This window comes from Danio aesculapii, chromosome 4 (assembly GCF_903798145.1).
Source record: "Danio aesculapii chromosome 4, fDanAes4.1, whole genome shotgun sequence".
Lineage (NCBI taxonomy): Eukaryota > Metazoa > Chordata > Actinopteri > Cypriniformes > Danionidae > Danio > Danio aesculapii.
In genome coordinates, this window is record NC_079438.1 from 3994367 (window position 1) to 4013697 (window position 19331).

At 37.6% G+C, this 19331-nt stretch overlaps 3 protein-coding genes across 4 annotated transcripts in view; all 3 read right to left on the reverse strand.

The window, feature by feature from the left end:
• The window catches only part of LOC130222669 (ribonuclease inhibitor-like), a 9275-nt gene extending 9095 nt beyond the window's left edge, over nt 1-180 (reverse strand). The window contains exon 1 of the mRNA XM_056455198.1: nt 32-180. Coding sequence (XP_056311173.1) covers nt 32-180 — 149 coding nt within the window. The remainder of the gene's footprint in view (nt 1-31) is intronic.
• LOC130221899 (NACHT, LRR and PYD domains-containing protein 3-like) overlaps nt 1-19331 on the reverse strand; it is an 80653-nt gene that overhangs the window by 20071 nt on the left and 41251 nt on the right. The gene's annotated exons all lie outside the window — the stretch shown is intronic.
• Nucleotides 210-15381, reverse strand: LOC130222670 (NACHT, LRR and PYD domains-containing protein 12-like). The gene is made up of 5 exons (XM_056455199.1): nt 15356-15381; nt 6558-6652; nt 6210-6323; nt 1302-1415; nt 210-1194 (listed from the first exon to the last, which is right to left on the reverse strand). Exons 2-5 carry the CDS (start codon nt 6605-6607, stop codon nt 210-212), a joined length of 1263 nt encoding a protein of 420 aa, XP_056311174.1. The 5' UTR covers nt 6608-6652; nt 15356-15381.

Below are 19331 nucleotides of genomic sequence, written 5' to 3' on the forward strand. Positions count from 1 at the left end.
GCCGCTCTCAATCAGGTCCTCCTCATAGAACATCACATTGCCCTTCATCAGCTGTCTGAAAGCCACTTCAGCAAGTTTGAGGATCACTCCTCTGCTGGACTGCAGGAGTTTCTCTGGATCTCTCTCTTCATACTTCTGCTTCCTCATGTTGATCTGAATCAGCAGGAAGTGGATGTACATCTCAGTCAGAGTTTGGGGGATTTCTGCTCTCAGATCTTCTTCCAGGAGCTTCTGAAGCACAGTGGAGGAGATCCAGCAGAAGACGGGTATGTGGCACATGATCTGGAGGCTTCTTGCTCTTCTGATGTGGGAGATGATTCTGCTGGCTTGATGCTCGTCGCTGATTCTCTTCCTGAAATATTCCTCCTTCTGAGGCTCAGTGAATCCCTGAATTCTGTCAGACGGTTGATGTATCTGGAGGGGATCTGATGGGCTGCTGCTGGTCTGGAGGTGATCCAGATGAGAGCAGAGGGAAGCAGATCTCCTTTCAGGAGGCTCCACATCAACACAGCCACTGATGAAGATTCAGTCACAGCACAAACTTTCTCCTCATCTGAAAAGTTGAGTGTGATTCTGCTTTCATCCAGACCATCAAAGATGAGCACAACTCTACACTGCTCATAAATCTTGGGCTCCAGATCTTCAAGTTCAGGATGAAAGTCCAGCAGAAGTCTGTGAAGACTGTACTGATGATCTCTGATCAAGTTCAGCTCTCGAAATGGAAGCACAAACATGAAATCTACATCCTGATTGTCTTTTCCCTCGGCCCAGTCCAGAATGAACTTCTGCACAGAGACGGTTTTCCCGATTCCAGCGATGCCTTTAGTGAGAACAGTCTTGATCTGGGCTTTCTTCTTCTTGATCTTCTCCTCATGTCCTGCTCCAGCTGAGGCTTTAAAGATGTCATTGCAGTAGACTGGAGTGTGTTGTGAGGGTTTTGTTCTGGCTCTTTTCTCCATCTGTAAAACCTCATGTTCTTCATTCACTCCTTCACTCTCTCCTTCTATGATGTAGAGCTGTGTGTAGATCCTGTTCAGGAGGGTTTGAGTCTCTCGATGGTTGATTCCCTCAAATAATCTCTCATACCTGTTCTTCATGCTGGTTTTGTGCTGCTCTTTGACTCTCTGGAGTTCATCATGTTCTGGTTGGAGTGAATCCTGCTGCAGGTCTCCAGTCTGATCTTCTCTATCCACACTGCAGGAACAACAACAACACAAAGAATCAATGAGTGCGAGTGATCTTCTAGAAACACATCATCATATAAATGCTGCAGTGTAATCATGTGTGTAGAGATGATCTACCTGACAGCAGGTTGTGTGTTTCCACTCTTAAAATGTATTGGTCGCTCCATAGACACATCACTCTTCATAGACACACAGCTGGGCTCTGCATCTGCTCTCTTCCTCCTACGTGAACTAAAACAGAGAAGATTAAAGTTCAGCACTGCACACACTGCAGTCAACACACCAGGTATTAATCATTCTTCATTTACAAACGCACATAAATTAATTTCCTTTATATTTGAACAAAAACTGATCACTTTAAACACCACACACACACTGATCACTTTAAACACCACACACACACTGATCACTTTAAACACCACACACACACTGATCACTTTAAACACCACACACACTGATCACTTTAAACACCAAACACTGATCACTTTAAACACCACACACACTGATCACTTTAAACACCAAACACTGATCACTTTAAACACCACACACACTGATCACTTTAAACACCACACACTGATCACTTTAAACACCACACACACACTGATCACTTTAAACACCACACACACTGATCACTTTAAACACCACACACACACTGATCACTTTAAACACCAAACACTGATCACTTTAAACACCACACACTGATCACTTTAAACACCACACACACACACACTGATCACTTTAAACACCACACACTGATCACTTTAAACACCACACACACACTGATCACTTTATACACCACACACACTGATCACTTTAAACACCACACACACACTGATCACTTTACACACCACACACACTGATCACTTTAAACACCACACACACACACACACTGATCACTTTAAACACCACACACTGATCACTTTATACACCACACACACACTGATCACTTTAAACACCACACACTGATCACTTTAAACACCACACACTGATCACTTTATACACCACACACACACACTGATCACTTTATACACCACACACACACTGATCACTTTAAACACCACACACACTGATCACTTTAAACACCACACACACACTGATCACTTTAAACACCACACACACACTGATCACTTTAAACACCACACACACACTGATCACTTTAAACACCACACACACACTGATCACTTTAAACACCACACACACTGATCACTTTAAACACCACACACACACTGATCACTTTAAACACCACACACACACTGATCACTTTAAACACCACACACACACTGATCACTTTAAACACCACACACACACTGATCACTTTAAACACCACACACACACTGATCACTTTAAACACCACACACACTGATCCCTTTAAATACCACACACTGATCACTTTAAACACCACACTGATCACTTTAAACACCACACACTCTGATCACTTTAAACACCACACACACACTGATCACTTTAAACACCACACACACACACACACACACACACACACGCTGATCACTTTAAACACCACACACACACACTGATCACTTTAAACACCACACACACACTGATCACTTTAAACACCACACACACACACACACACACACACTGATCACTTTAAAGAATGTGAAATGTGAAAAATATCAGCAAACACAGATCAAGGCTCATTTCTAGTAGAGAAAGCCTGACAGACCTGCAGCACTATTAGAGCAGATTAGAGCTGAAAATAATCATCAAATTACTGAATGAAGACCACAGTTTAGGTGTGGGAGGAGCTTAATCATTCAGGCGTGTCAATCATCATAACATGGTTATATAAGCAGCAGTATAAACTGCACTGAGTCAGCTGACTGTTATTCCAGCAGCCCCCTTTATCCTCCTCCTCAACACTCAGTCTTCAGAAGGTCACTCATTGGGGGTTTGTCTGCAGAGCTCCACTCCAGACTCCGAGGACAGCAAAACAAGTTCATTTACCATCATCTATCATGACTGAATGAGCAGGAGAACTCGAGAAATATCAACTATAGAAACTGCTGCCACCAAATGTGTTGATCAGCAGCATATATGAGGCCAACACAACATGATGATGACTGCGCTTCAGTGAAAACAGACTCAGATCAGAGGAATGGCTGATCAGTACATCACAGAAACAGCAGGGGAAAGTGTGCAGGAAAAGCCCTTTATGGCAGAAGATCAGGAACACTTTAGTTTAGGTCACAATTCATACTATTAACTACCGGCTTACAGGGCTGTGATGGTCACCGTGACAACCGCATCACCGCAGTGGTCAGTTGCTACCGCAGTTGTCCATTGCCACCGGCGGTAGTACGTGACGTCACGCACTCTAAAACACAAATTACCGTTACGTTGCCAAGTATTACATTTCTGTTACAATATAACATTAGACGCGATTCAGCAAGTTCAACCATGAAGCTTGTTGAAAGCCAAATCTTACATCTGGGAACATTTTGGGTTCGTGTCGATCGTGAAAGGTGAAGCAATTGAGATTAAGCTTTTTGTAGGGTTTGTTTTTAAAGAAAGTGTTAAAGTGTGGTTTAATATTCACTGATAAGAGTCCAAACACTGAAGAGCAAATCCATCGATGCGCAGCTCTACAGGTCCTGAACTATGCAAGTTAGTGGCGATCGACGGCGGCGAGGGGGAAAACAAAGCCACGTATAATCAACTCCTGTCTTCTAAACGCAAACGCCCAGCTAGTCAGCCAGGTATGGCAGAGGCATTTCCAAAAATGAGCAGATACAAAAGAGAAAGGGATGAATGGAAGACATTGACGAGAAATGGAGCAACATATTTGGTAACTTAGTTAAGAACGGAAGAATGAAGCAAGAAACTCTTGACGGTTGTGAAAAAGTATCTGTGCATTTGCGCTACAAGCAGACCGTCTGAACGCGTATTGCTGGAAACATTATAACCCCAATTAAGTCTTCACTTAAACCGGACAAATTCAACATGTTAGTTTTTCTGGCAAAGAATTTAAAATATGAATAGAAAACAACAGGTGGAGATAGCCTACGCTGACTTATATTGTTACTAGTAGGCTAATAGTTTTGTACTTCTTATAATTACTATTTATATTACGACTGATTAGTAAAGTGCCGTTTAGGCTATTTGTGCAGTTCTTAAAAATGTAACGTTTAATTATTATTATACGGTTTCAGTTAAAGTTATTTAATATTAAACTACAATATTTAGAAGCAGTATTGTGTTGTTTTATTAACGAAAGTTCAAAAATAAAGACGTACGTTTATACGGGTGTTTTATTCATTCATATTTAATTAAGTTATTCCTTAATTTTTACATAAAAGGTCAATTAGCTTAGGTAGGCTACTTTATTTGTTGGTGGTACGGGAGGAACATTTTTGCCAGTGAATAATGTTCTCCCCACTTAAAGAAATAAATAGCTAAATAAAATAACTTGCGAAAAGGATGCAATAAAGAAAATGCTCTTAATCATTCTTCGTACATGCGATAAACCTATATAGCACCGACAAGAAACGGCCCTAAAACAAAGTCTCGAGAGAGAAGAGTTATTAATATTGATTAGTTAATATTAATGATCATAAACACGACCTGCGCTGTATGATAAACGCCTTCACAATGTCGTGATCTCTTTTGAAGAACAGATAATCCATGTTATCGCCGTCTCCCCAGCCAGGTTTTCATCTGCTACAAACAATAAAGAATGGCTATAGCAGGCCCGGTGCCAGAATGCCATAACTGAGGGGGCATCTTAATGCCATAAGGGGGCACTTGGTGACTTGGTGATTTCGGTCCCTCTTGTTCATTTCATTTAGGCTATTTATTCACTTATTTATTACTTTTCATTGCTGCCTGAGTTACTGACTTAAGGCAGAAATATACTCTTTATAGTAACAATAGTATGCAGTTTGGCTATTAGGTTTCATCAATGGAGGTTATGAAACAATACCATTTATTAACGCAGACGGATCATGGCTTCAGCACCAGACCAGTGGTTTAAATGATATTTTACTCCTTATTTCTTTCTGTTTTATTATAAAAACATCAATGTTTAAAGTTTTGTATTGCATATTTTTTAAAGATTATCATTCAGCCTACATGCAGCGCATATGAAAGGTTGATGCAGCAAATCCCCTTTACTCATGCACTATACCTATTTCATTTATGACACTGTAAACTTGACTTCACAGGCTGATCATCTTCAGTGTCGTAACTTGAGACTGCTGCTGCATAATGGGATGTTTCTCATTACAGCTGTTAGCGATGTCAAAATGAAAGCACACATTAAAAAGGGTTTTGTGTTTTATAGCTTAGTTTTAATAATAATGAATATAATAAATTATAATATTAATTATAGTGTAGACTACTGTGAGACTCTGCAGTGTCCAACGAAACATTTTTATTAGGTTACTCTAATATTAGACCTAATCCCTAACTGAAAAACGAATGTGAAAATCAAAGGCAGTTGCGTCTCTGCTAAAATTAATTTAACCACAAATTTCTTTGACCAGATCTCTGCACTCTTGCTTTAATTTCACAATTTTCAACATTTAATTGCGTTTTCATTTTGTAAAATATCTAAATTTGTGTTCCGAAAGTAGGAATGAAGGGAGTGTTAGTAATTAAAGACCCCCCCCCCAAACAACACCACCGCAACACCGGCGGTTGTTCGTGACTTACCTCCGCGGTAGTAAAAAATTGCCACCGTCACAGCCCTACCGGTTTATTATCAGTGTAATGTTAACATATTAACTGCTCATTAGTAGTCATACAGTATGATCTTATTGTGTATCCCGAACCCTACCCAAAACCTAACCCCCCCTTCTAGCTCACTAACTATTAATAAACCGCTGATTGGTTTGTTAATACCATCAATTGTGGCCTAAAGTCTAAACCGGAGATCTTCCAGCACTGTCCTGCAGAGCTCAGATACAACATCTAACATCTGAAACCCAACAGATCCACAACACAAATTACTTGATTCATTTATTATAAAAATACTCATCAGTTGCAGATATTAAAGAGATGATCTACCTGACAGCAGGTCCTGTGTTTCCACTCTTAAAATATATTGGTGGATCCATAGACCAGTCACTCTTCACAGACACACAGCTGGGCTCTCCTTCTGCTCTCTTCCTCTTACGTGAGCTAAAAACAGAGAAGATTAAAGTTCAGCGCTGCACACACTGCAGTCAACACACCAGATTTATTCACTAAAACACTTTTTAAACAGCACTTTAGGATCATTTTCATGATTATTGTAGAAAAACTTGCTGGCTGTGTGTGTTAAATATTCTGACAGACTAAAAACACAACTAACAGAGAGTAAATAGAAGATCTTGTAAAAATAATCATATGAAATGTAGTGTGTAGGCCTAATACCTGCATCCTGTACACAAATCCTGATCTCCAGAAGTGTGTGTGTCCTCCATGATGGATCTGAAGAGTTTGATCTCCAGCAGAAACTCTAGAAGAAACTGATGGACAATCACAGATCTCCAGTCAGTGATCAGCCTTCATAATTCAGCTGAATGCAGGAATAGATCAGCAGCTGAGACACTCAAATCCAGAAGCTCATCACGAGTAAACTAATGAAGAATCACAGCCTCATCCCTTTGATTAGGATTAAAATATAATCAACATCCAGATTCACATAAAGCTTACAGGTTTTTTCAAGACATTAAGGATTTAAAGCTGTTCTGCGTTGTAAATGGTGGATTCTGTCTGTTTAAAATGGCGACGCAACTAAACTCTTTCACTTTCGTTTCTGAAGGAGCGGCAGATCATGAGTTCAGTGAAAAACATCCGTCACAAACACTCTAAACAGAGCAGAGAAGAGTCAAACAGCTGCAGGGTTATCAAAGCACCTGCGGAGTTACATTTTACTACAGTGATTTTACCTGAAGCAGTATAAACACTGAACACAGAGAAGACAGAACAAACACATGCCCGGTGTTGTGCTGAAATCTGACCCGTCGGAAACTGTGACCAGAGGGCGCTGTTCAGTAAAAAATTCACTCGGGAACGTGCTTATCGCTCATGCACGCGACCGTGAACGCGCAGACACTGAAATCAAGCGATCAGCGTCGAGCGGCCGAGCGGTGCTGTAAAAGGATGTTTTAAATGCTGGGATTCAGAAAACAGGTTCAAGGAAGAACTTAAAAGTAGTCCTGATATGTGGACCATCCAAATTCTTGTAAAGAATAAATAAATAAAAACATTCTGTCGCTGTTGTCTCCTGATAGACTCGTAGTTTGTAGGTTTCATTATGAAATAGTTTATGCATTCCAGATTCAAACTACTGACATATGACACTGTAGATCAGCTTCACGGAATCTGAGGTAACATTCATAGCCATCTAAATATTCTACTGCATATGCCAGATTACAATGTTTCAGAATAAATTTTAATAAAGTAATAAAGTAATGCAATCTTCTTTCTATTTGTATAACATTTTTACCAGATATTAGATTAACATATATTTGATCTAAACTGTGTCTGGAATCTGAAATTCAGCTATTGAAATGCCATCCCTCTTTTATTTGTTTGATTATGTTTAATAAAATAACTCATGTCATATCTTATGCATCTAAAGCATATTGACCAGATATTGATTTACAAATGCTGTCGCCACTGAATCTGAAATGAACTGAAAATAATGTTTAATAAAATGACTGATGACGCTCCTCCATATGATCTGATTTTCTGAAATCTTTATAAAGGTCATTGACTCTGACAGATAAAAATATATGCCTACAGAATTCCTATTTCTCTTTGTCTTAGTGCAGTCCTTTTTGATGTCTTTGAGAAACAACAGGGTCAAAATCATTGGTTTGGAACAATGACAGAGTTTTCATCTGTTTTTACTCATCCGATTCAGTGACTTAAAGATCAGATCAACTGTATCTAAGAATAAGTGAGTCTGGTCAATATTGCTTTATAAAAGAGGAAGATGATGGACTGACACATAACCTTTATCCCTTTATTAAATATTATAATCAGTCAGCATATGGGGTAACCTAACATATTTCAATGAATTTTATGGGTCATTTTCAGTGAACATCAATCTATATACAAATAAAACATCTCAATAAATCAGAATGTCATCAAAAAGTTGATTAATTTCACTATTTCAATATAATTCATATATTAAAAAACACTTGAAATATATCAATCGGAGTGTAATAAATCTATATAATAAACGTGTTTCACATTTTGAATTTAATTAGTCAAATTAATCACCTTTTTGATGAATTCTAATTTATTGACATCCACCTGTATAAAGATATCTGGTCATCAATGTTTTATAAAACAGGAATAGGTCTGACCCAAAATGAGTCGATTTATTAAACATTATAATTAAGGTTATACAGGTATAACACACTTCTATGGCTATGAATCTTACTTGTGTCACATGTAATTTGAACTCAGTATTTAGCATTTGTAATAAACAAACTATATAATTTTTTCAACTCAAACTCATAACTAAATCTTTAGTTTTACCAGTCTACCAGGAGACAACAACAACAACAAAATATCACGACTACATTAAAGTTTTTCCATAAACCTTCTATAAAAAAGATTTGTTACACACCGATTGATATATTTCAAGTGTTTTTTAATATATGAATTATATTGAAATAGTAAAATTAATCAACTTTTTGATGACATTCTAATTTATTGAGATGTTTTATTTGTATATAGATTGATGTTCACTGAAAATGACCCATAAAATTCATTGAAATATGTTAGGTTACCCCATATGCTGACTGATTATAATATTTATTAAGGGATAAAGGTTATGTGTCAGTCCATCATCTTCCTCTTTTATAAAGCAATATTGACCAGACTCACTTATTCTTAGATACAGTTGATCTGATCTTTAGGTCACTGAATCGGATGAGTAAAAACAGATAGTTCACCCCAAAATGAAAACTCTGTCATCATTTACTCATCCATGATTTGTTCCAAACCAATATGAGTTTCTTCTGTTTAACACAAATATATATATATATATATATATATATATATATATATATATATATATATATATATATATATATATATATATATATATATATATTTGAAGGAGGTTGTAAACCTTGACATCCATAGCAAAATCCCCACTCTCCCCCACTGTATTTATTTTATTTAATTTATTTTTTTGTAAAAGGATGATCTATGCCTGACTCCAGTTTTCAAACACTTATAAAGTGTACACAAAGTGTAGTTTTTCAATGTGATTTTTTAAAATTAACTTGATATTTTTTGTTTTTAAGGTTTATAAAGACAGTCGAACTTTACCCTTTTGATTACAAATTTCTAACCTGTGATTTTTGTCTAGAAAAAAAACACCAGAGGGAATGTCAGTGTCATTTAATTGTTACATATATCAGTTGCTGACATGTAAACATTACTGCAAATTGTAGGGGGCAAGATTTCTGTAATGTCTAATCGCTAATTTTGACCCTGTTGTTTCTTAAAGATATCAAACATGCATCCTTAGAGAAAAAGAGAAATAAGAATTCTGTAGGCATATATTTGACCTGTCAGAGTCAATAACCTTTATAAAGATTTTAGAAAATCAGATCATATGGAGGAGCGTCATCAGTCATTTTATTAAACATTATTTTCATTCATATGAATATAAGAAGGGACTATGGCAATTAATTTCAGATTCAGTGACTATTTGTAAATCAATATCTGGTCAATATGCTTTAGATGCATAAGATATGACATGAGTTATTTTATTAAACATAATCAAACAAATAAAAGAGGGATGGCATTTCAATAGCTGAATTTCAGATTCCAGACACAGTTTATAAAATATATATTAGCCTAATATCTGGTAAAAATGTTATACAAATAGAAAGATTGCATTACTTTATTATTTTATTAAAATTTATTCTGAAACATTGTAATCTGGCATATGCAGTAGAATATTTAGATGGCTATGAATGTTACCTCAGATTCCGTGAAGCTGATCTACAGTGTCATATGTCAGTAGTTTGAATCTGGAATGCATAAACTATTTCATAATGAAACCTACAAACTCTATCAGGAGACAACAGCGACAGAATGTTTTTTAATTTTATTTCATCTTTACAAGAATTTGGATGGTTAACATATCAGGACTACTTTAAAGTTCTTCCTTGAACCTGTTTTCTGAATCCCAGCATTTAAAACATCCTTTTACAGCACCGCTCGACCGCTCGACGCTGATCGCTTGATTTCAGTGTCTGCGCGTTCACGGTCGCGTGCATGAGCGATAAGCACGTTCCCGAGTGAAATTTTTACTGAACAGCGCCCTCTGGTCACAGTTTCCGACGGGTCAGATTTCAGCACAACGACGGCCCTAGTTGTAATATGTTAAATGTCAACACTTTTGAATACCTTGGATTTAACTACAGTCATCGGTCGTGTAATGTAACAAACCTTATGTGTAAAAACTAGAGTAATTTGTTTACATTACTGTTGTTGTGTTACTACATGAATGAGTTGGTCAGTTGTAAACATTATTGCAACACAGTGCTGTCCCACACTTTAACCAGAAGAGGTCCTCATCGAGCGCTGATTTAGAAAGCTTCGAGAAACGAATCTTTTACCGATACAACTGAGTCGAGCGCTTCACTGGTTCAGAAAGCTTCATTTCACCATCACTAGTATAAACCCCTTCATCAGCTCCACAAATGAGCGTAATGGAGAAGTATTAAACTTACCAGCAGACGTACAGACGCTGCTCCTCCTCTTCTTCTTCTTGGTGTTTATTGGCGGTTCGCATTCTTAACAGAGCATTACCGCCACCTACTGTGGGTTCTTCTTCTTCTTCTTGGTTTTTTGGTGAATTGCATTCTTTGTGCATATCGCCACCTACTGTGCTAGTTGTGCATCCAGATTCTGTGATTGCTCTGCCCCAATCCCACAGACCTCAGAGTCCAGGCGCCGGTTGATGCTGCGTGTTCAGCTCCTCCTCCCTGCACACTGAACTCCTTAATCTCTAGACTTGTAATAGAGCACTTATTTTATTTACTTACATGAGTTATATTTTAGTTATATTATTATTAGCTATATATTATTGTTAGTTACATTTTATTATATCCTTTTATTTAATCCTGTATTATATAAAACATTAGAGTCCTGTATCCTATACGATCATAATAAAACTCACACCCCAATAGGTATCCTATATCTTTATCTTCCTTTCCTTTCTCCTTAAGATATTCAATTAGTTCCTTTCTTTCTTCTCTATATTTTAAACACTCATATATTACATGCTCAATTGTTTCTTTAACATCACAAGATTCACATAATCCATCCTCATGTATACCAATTAAAAACAATGAATCATTCAGTCCAGTATGCCCCAGTCTCAGTCTGGTAATTATCCCCTCTTCCTTCCTATTCCTTCCATGAATACCCATTTTAGTGTCTACAATCTTTTAGATTTATATAGATCTCTTCTCTTCAACTCTGTATTTCACACTCCTTTCCAATGTATTATCATCTTTTTCTTAATAATACTTTTAATTTCTCCTTTACTTAATGGAACATTTATATCTATTTCTCTTCTTTTAGTCGCATTTTTAGCTAATTCATCACTTATTTCATTTCCCACCACCCCTATATGTGCTGGAATCCAACACAACCCAACTAGAATTCCTTTCCTTTGGATTCTCCATATTAATGTAAAGACTTCATTCATTAAATCTTCTCTTGATGACTGGCTAATGACTTTAATACTGAAGCAGAGTCTGAGCAAACCACAACTCTGTCTGGTGTCACTTCCTCGACCCACATAAGTCCCACAATGATAGCAACCATTTCAACAGAATATATTGACGGTTCCGATGTTGATCTTTATTTTATAAATACCTCCAAATCAGGAACACACACTCCTATTCCTGTCACACCCTTATCTGGGTCTTCAGATCCGTCAGGATACATTTGTGTACTGCCATAACATTTATCAACTATATGCTTATATACATTTTGTTTAAGTGTACCTGATTCCTCCCATTCATTTCTTTTATCCAAGATCTCAAGATTGATTTCAACTTCAGGTATTATCCATAGGGGGACTTCACTCCATACTGGGCTTTTATTACCCACTATATCAAACACTTGGTGTTTTTTTCTGCTATATCATGTATATCCCATCCAAATCCTCCTCCCCTGTTATTTGTATACTCCCAACAATCCATTAAAGTTTCTTTTACAATGTTCTCTCCAGCATAGCTTTTAATAGATGACCAATACGCCAGCGCCAATTTCTCCCTACGCAGATATAATGGTAATTCATTTGTTTCAACAGTTAAAGCTTTAACCGGTGTTGATTTTACAGCTCCTATACACATTGGAAGTGCTCTATATTGAATTCTGTAGTCTTTTTAAAATAGTCTTTGATGCTGCCGCATATATCATACACCCATAATCAAGTACTGATCTTATTAAAGCCTGATACACTGTGAGCATTAATGATCTCTCTGCTGTATAATCTTTGTAGAACATTTCCTAGTAAGACTACGTCGAATAGTTTCGGACTGCTGAGCGAATCACTGGTACAACCCTTCCTACTCCCCAAGAACTGTACTTATCCAGAGCGAGCAGAAGGGCTGCCGAAATCACTCTGGACCCCTCACACCCAGCACACTGCCTCTTTGAACTTTTACCTTCTGGTGGACGCTACAGAGCACTGCGCACCAGAACAGCCCGACACAGAAACAGTTTCTTCCCTCAGGCAATCCATCTCATGAACACTTGATGATAATAATTGTGGAACCAACATCACTACTGCTATACACTTTTATACACATATACACTTATTTAACAACACACTTTACATGCCAATTTGCACATAACAGCTGCACATATAACGTTGTATATAGTAATAAACACGTACATACACTTGTCAATCTGTATATTTGCACTCACTACTTACTTCTATAATTTATATATATTTATGATCTGTTTTTTGTCCTGTCTCTGTAATCCTGCTGCACTGTAGAAGCTCTGTCACCAAAACAAATTCCTAGTATGTGTGAACATACCTGGCAATAAAGCTCTTTCTGATTCTGATTCTGATTAGCCACAGTATTTCCCAAATGCTACCCAATCTGCTTTCTCATATTTCCAGCAACTCTGTAGATATTGACCACTATTAAAACTCCTTACTTTTTATTGACATATTATTGGAAAATGATCACTTCCAGTTGTGCTCTCACTTAATACTTTCCATTCACAGATATTAGCTATTTCATTTGAAATAAACGTTAGGTCTAAACATGATACTGTATTGTCAATTATATTATACCTAGTGCCTTCTCCAGTGTTCAGGCAAACTAAAGATCTTTCTCCCATAGATCGTTCTATTATTTCCCCATTATCATCTATTTTTACCAATTGTGAGCATTAAATCCCCACACCAAAGTTCTTTCTTTCCTCTTTCAACCTTTTCAAGTGAATTGATTGAAATGTTTTTACACGGATTATAAAAGTTATATATTACCAGTGAATTTCCACAATACAAAACCTCAAGCATCACACACTCTAATCCCTCCACCTCTCCCAGGACTCTGTCCGTCATTTCATCACTTATAAATGTAGCTACCCCTCCTCCTTGACTCCCTTCCCTGTCTTTCCATATCAATTCATAACCTTGTAAAACAAACTGAATATTTGCTTTAAGCCATGTTTCCTGCACACATATTACATTTGGTTTATATTCTAACTCTAATAATAATATTTAAAACCATTAAGCTAATCAGAAAGCTGAGAAGCATCATTTATTGTTGATGGAGTGAGAATGTGGGCAGAGATTCCTGTAATGCCTAAAAACTCTGCTGCAGCATCTAGAATTGTTTTAATTTGAGCTGACCTGCTTGTCATTACAGCTGTTACATGAATCACTTCCACAATGAATACCAGAAACTTCTCTTCTGTCATTATTAAGTCATTTTCCTTTATACATTTGTGATTACAATTATTTCCCTTCTGTTCCCAGTCTCAGTATTCATTTCCAGTTGTTTTTCATTGGTCATCACTCTCATGGAGGACACTCTTATCTCCTTTTTCTGGCAGCTCTTGACTGCTTCTGCATATGAAACTTTGTGTTCCATCTTGAATTTCTGTACCTCTTTTGCTTTTATCTGAAGTTCACATCCTCCATATGTGGACCCCCACAATAGCATCATTTTAGATCATTTGTACATTTGTCATATTCATGATCTTCCCCACACTTCACACATCTCATCTTTCCTCTACATACTGCAGCTACATGACCAATTCGCTGACACTTGTAACATCTCAAGGGCTTTGGAATGTTTGAACCGTGTAGCTGATGTATCCCATCTTCACCTTTTCAGGCATTTCTCCTTTAAATGTCAGTAAAATGCTCATGCTTTCTTGCCTATCTCCATCTACATTTTTAAGCAATCTTCTCACATTGATTACTTTACCTGCTATTATATTTTCCTCAATCTCTTCATTGGAAATATGTGTTGGGACACCTGCAATTACCCCTTCTCATTTTTGGCTACTCCTATTTCTCTAGAACTTACCTTTCCTCCGTTCATCTCTTTAATCCCAAGCAATTTATTTCTTTGTGCAATGTCCTTAACTATTATTAGCACTCTTCCTTGTCCCAGACATCTTGCCAAGCTAACCGATTAGCTGTTCCGAATAGCTTATCTATAGCCTTAGACAGCCCAATTGGATGTAGATGTTTCCCTGTACCTTTGTCAAACGTCATCATTACTTTATATCCTGATATTTCATTTTGTGTTTGATCTTTCCTATTATCTTTCTCACTCGTTTTAGTCTTTTTTTAAATTCCGTTAAGCACATTATGCGTGTCCTCATAGTCTTCCTGTTCTTTATACATGGCTTTTTTTACGTCTAGAGTTTTTCTTTTTGTTAAATACTTCTGTAAAGCCCATACTTTCATTTATCATTATTTTAAGCGATGACTGTTTATTTACTTAAAGTTATTATTTTTAAGAAATGATACAGATACCGCGAACTCCAACTTGTTGTTGTCTCTGCATCTGTGACGTAACTTCCGCTTCCTCTCTGACCAAGCCAAAAAATCCACATGTCATCCCCCCTGCGGAGTTACATTTTACCAGAGTGATTTTACCTGAAGCAGTAAAACACTGGACAGAGAAGACAGAACAAACACATACCCGGATAACCTCCACCTCCTCTTCTTCTTCTTGTGTGGCGAGTTAGAGAGCAGCGTAAAGCTGAATACCGCCACCTGCTGTACTGGAGTGTGTATAATAATAATATTTTTACAGTTTGGTCAAATCAGTTTCATAGAGCTCAATTTAGACTTCTAGTAAATAAAATGACTGCTTTCCCTTATATACTCTAATCTTTCTTCATGAAGTCTAGCACAGCTTGTGTTATATTCCCCATGTGTGTGACTGCTCTGATGAGAACAGCACAGGCATTGAGAGGCTCAGGAGTTGTCCTGTTGTGTCGCTGCACTGATAATCCTCTCGTGCGTAACTGTAGATGAAAGCTTTGTGTCTCAGCGTCATGTTCAGGTGTCTGGGGAAGAGCAGGAAACGCTCAGAAACAAAGTCTCTGCAGTCAAGTGTTGTGGAGAAACAGATGCTGATGCTCTGATTAAACTCAATGATGCGCTCCTTCCTGATGCTGATCCTCCTGGAGTCTGGAGACGCAGTGCAGATGGTTAAAGCCTCGGTTCTTCACCTCTACAGTTCGCCAGCAGCAGATTCACACAGGTGGAGAACATCACAAACTCCAAACACACAGCTCATTATAATGGCCTGCACTGTATTTGCAGATACATTCAGTCATCTGCTCATGTTCAGGATGGGTTTGGGCTTTAAACACACATGTAAACACAGCAGTGGATTATTGTTCTGTTTGATTCTGCTCTTAAAGTTGACCAACATATAGACTCAGGCTGCGTCTGAAACCGCCTACTACTCAGAATCTGAAGAATGTTCAGGTGGTAGACTATTTTCCTGACCAGAGAGCATTTGTTGACTCGTTAGTTTAATGAGAAATAAGGATGAAAAGCAGTTTACTGCACAGGAGGTGTATAGATTGAAGAAATTTGTTTCTAAGCTGAAGTTGGAACTAAGAAGCAAAGATGGTTTTGAGACTACTTAACTCCTCTCTTTTTCATTTGTGTTTTTTGGAATTATATAATTTCATGAGTGCAATAAGAATAGGCACTCTTAATCTGAACAGTGCTGGGTCTTTTCAGAAAAGAGCATTGTTATTTGATCTAATAAGTCAAACACAGCGTGATAGTTTGATTGATTGATTGGAGCAAAGAATGGCAGGGGGAAGTATATTTTCCACACCTAAACAATGTTCAAGGTGGAGTAGCCATTCTTTTTTCAAGGAATTTTTTGCCTGTTTCATGTGATATTAAACCCCAAATTCCTGGTAGGTTTTTAGTTATACAAGCAACATTTGAAAAATTGAATTTCAGAATTATATGCTCCTGTTAATGGCACTGAAAGAGTCCTTTTTCTTAACAATGTAAGTGTTTTTACAAAATTGTAGCTCAGATGATTATCTTTTTTTAGTTGGTGATTTTAACTGTACGGAAAATGATGTATTAGATAGAAACCACTTGGAACCTCATACTACTTCTGGGCGTACTATGCGTGAGCTGATTGAAGCTCAGCTTATGTGATGTATGGAGAGAGGTGAATGGCTCTAACAAACAGTATATTGGACACATGTTAGAGATAATGTTCTTTCATTGGCCAGGCTTGATAGGCTTTATTGTTTTAGTTATCAGTTAAACATTATAAAAGGTTGCTCAATTGCACCAGTTGGTTTTTCTGATCATTCTTTAGTTTTATGTACATGTCTAATAGCAAATGTTAAAGTAATGAGTGCGTATTGGCATTTTAATACTTCTTTGTGGGTTGTTGCTAATTTTAGAGATGTGTTTTGTAAATTCTGGGAGAATTTTAAATCAAGGAAGAGTTGTTTTAAAAATCTACGACGATTGTGAGGAAAGTAGAACTAAAAATGTTGTCAACAATACGCGTTCAATGTGTCACGGATTGGCCAGGCTCTTCCACCAGCATCACGCAACGATCACCATCACCTGAGTATTAACCACGCACAGCTGCACCCAATCACTCAGACTCACTATATAAGCACACACCTTCACTTCACTCGTTGTCCGGTCTCGTTCCTACGAAGCGGACTCTGAGTGAACACCTCCTGGTAATCACTAGCCTTCGATCTCAGCAACTTGTACTTACCTGCTCTCTGTTTCTCCTAGTCTGTCCAGTGTTCCCGGTATCCTGTCTGCCTTGTTTATCATCAGTCTGTCTTCCCCTCAAGCCCTCTGGTGTGTGCATTCGGTCTCCCTCGGTGTCTGTCATCCTACCTGCCTCAAAGGATCCGCAACATAACCAAACTCCAGTCACTTCTACTCCGTTCTCCTTGTGTGCTCCTCTGTTGTAAATAAACATCGTTAATAACTTAGTCACCCTGTTTGTCCGTCTGCTTCCCTAACACAATGTTTCTCGAGACGTTGCGCGTTCAATGAAAATATTTGAATCTGAAAGGATTAATTTACAGAATTTGGTTGAAACTACGGGAGATAAAAAATGTATTGATGCTCTTAAAAGAAAATAATCTGCTTTTTCAGACCTGCTGGCTATAAAAACACAAGGAGCTTTGGTTAGGTCTCGGTTTCAGGTGCTTACACAAATGGATGCCCCATCTAGATTCTTTTTTGGTCTAGAAAGAAAAAAATGTCCAAAGTCGTCGTCTTCACTCTTTACGTGCTGAAAGTGGGCAGGAACTGATGGACCCTGCTGATATAAGAAGAAGGGCTGTACAATTCTATGTGGATTTGTACGGGAGTAAATACAAAGAGGATAAGAATTTGTCTGCCAGTTTTTATGAAAACTTGCCTAACATCTCACAGGCTTCCAAGGAAAGGATTGATAGGCCTCTCTCTGAACTTGAGCTTTGAACAGCTTTAAAAGCTATGCAACCTGGCAAGGCTCCAGGTGTTGATGGCCTTCTGATTGAGTTTTAGAAAACTTTTTGGGATGTGCTGGGCGAAGATCTTATGGCTGTTCTTAATGAGAGTTTGGCTGAGGGCTCACTCCCTCTGAGTTGTAGGAGGGCAGTGGTGACCCTGTTGCCTAAAAAGGTGATTTACAGGAAATAAAGAAGTGGCGACCAGTAAGACTACTTTATTAAGATTTTAAAATCCTCTCAAAAACATTGGCCAATAGATTAAAAGACGTGATGGGGCAGATTGTCCATCCTGACCAAACTTAGTGAGTGCCTAGCAGGTCTATTATGGATAATATTTGTCTTGTTAGAGACATTCTAGAACTGTCTAGTTATTTTAACTTTGATTTGGGTTTCATTTCAATTGATCAGGAAAAAGCTTTTGATCGTGTGGAGCATCAGTACCTTTGGAACACTCTTGAGGCCTCTGCTTTTGGATCAGGCTTTATTGGAATGATTAAAGTGTTGTATCAAGACGTTGAAAGCGTATTGAAAATCAATAGTGGTTTGAGTGCCCCTTTTAAAATAAATAGAGGTGTAAGGCAAGGCTGTGCTCTATCTGGAATGTTATATTCCTTGGCCATTGAGCCCATGTTAAAAAAGCTGCGTTCTAGAATTGAGGGTTTTATGTTTGGTAATAAAAGTGTTCAACATCAATTATCAGCTGATGCGGATGATGTTATGGTTTTTGTTAATGGTCAAAAGGATGTAAATAATTTGGTGTCCATTATTAGTGATTTTAATAAACTTTCTGCAGCCGGAGTCAACTGGGGTAAAAGCGATGGTGTAATTACAGGCAAATGAAACAATGGTACTCCAATTTTACCTGGTGGGCTGATTTGGAAGAAGGGAGGTCTTAAATACCTCGCAGTATATCTTGCACTATGCAACAAAAGAACTGGGATGGAATAATAGTAAGAATAGAAGGAAAATAAAAAAAAATGGAGATGGATTCACCCCAGTTATCTTTTAGAGGAAGAGTATTAATTATTAATAATCTAATAGCTTCAACTTTGTAGCATAGACTTTTTTAACTGAACTTCCCTCAGGGTTGCTGTTATTTTTACTTTTTTAGAGTGTAATAGATTGCAGTTACTGTTTATCTTGTTAGAGCACTTATTTTTAGGC

Coding starts and splice junctions, on each gene's coding strand:
- LOC130222670 (XM_056455199.1), bottom strand. CDS start 6,607: ATGGAGGACACACACACTTCTGGAGATCAGGATTTGTGTACAGGATGC. Junction 6,324..6,557: donor GATTTGTGTACAGGATGCAG/GTATTAGGCCTA, acceptor CTCTGTTTTTAG/CTCACGTAAGAGGAAGAGAG. Junction 1,195..1,301: donor AACACACAACCTGCTGTCAG/GTAGATCATCTC, acceptor TTGTTCCTGCAG/TGTGGATAGAGAAGATCAGA.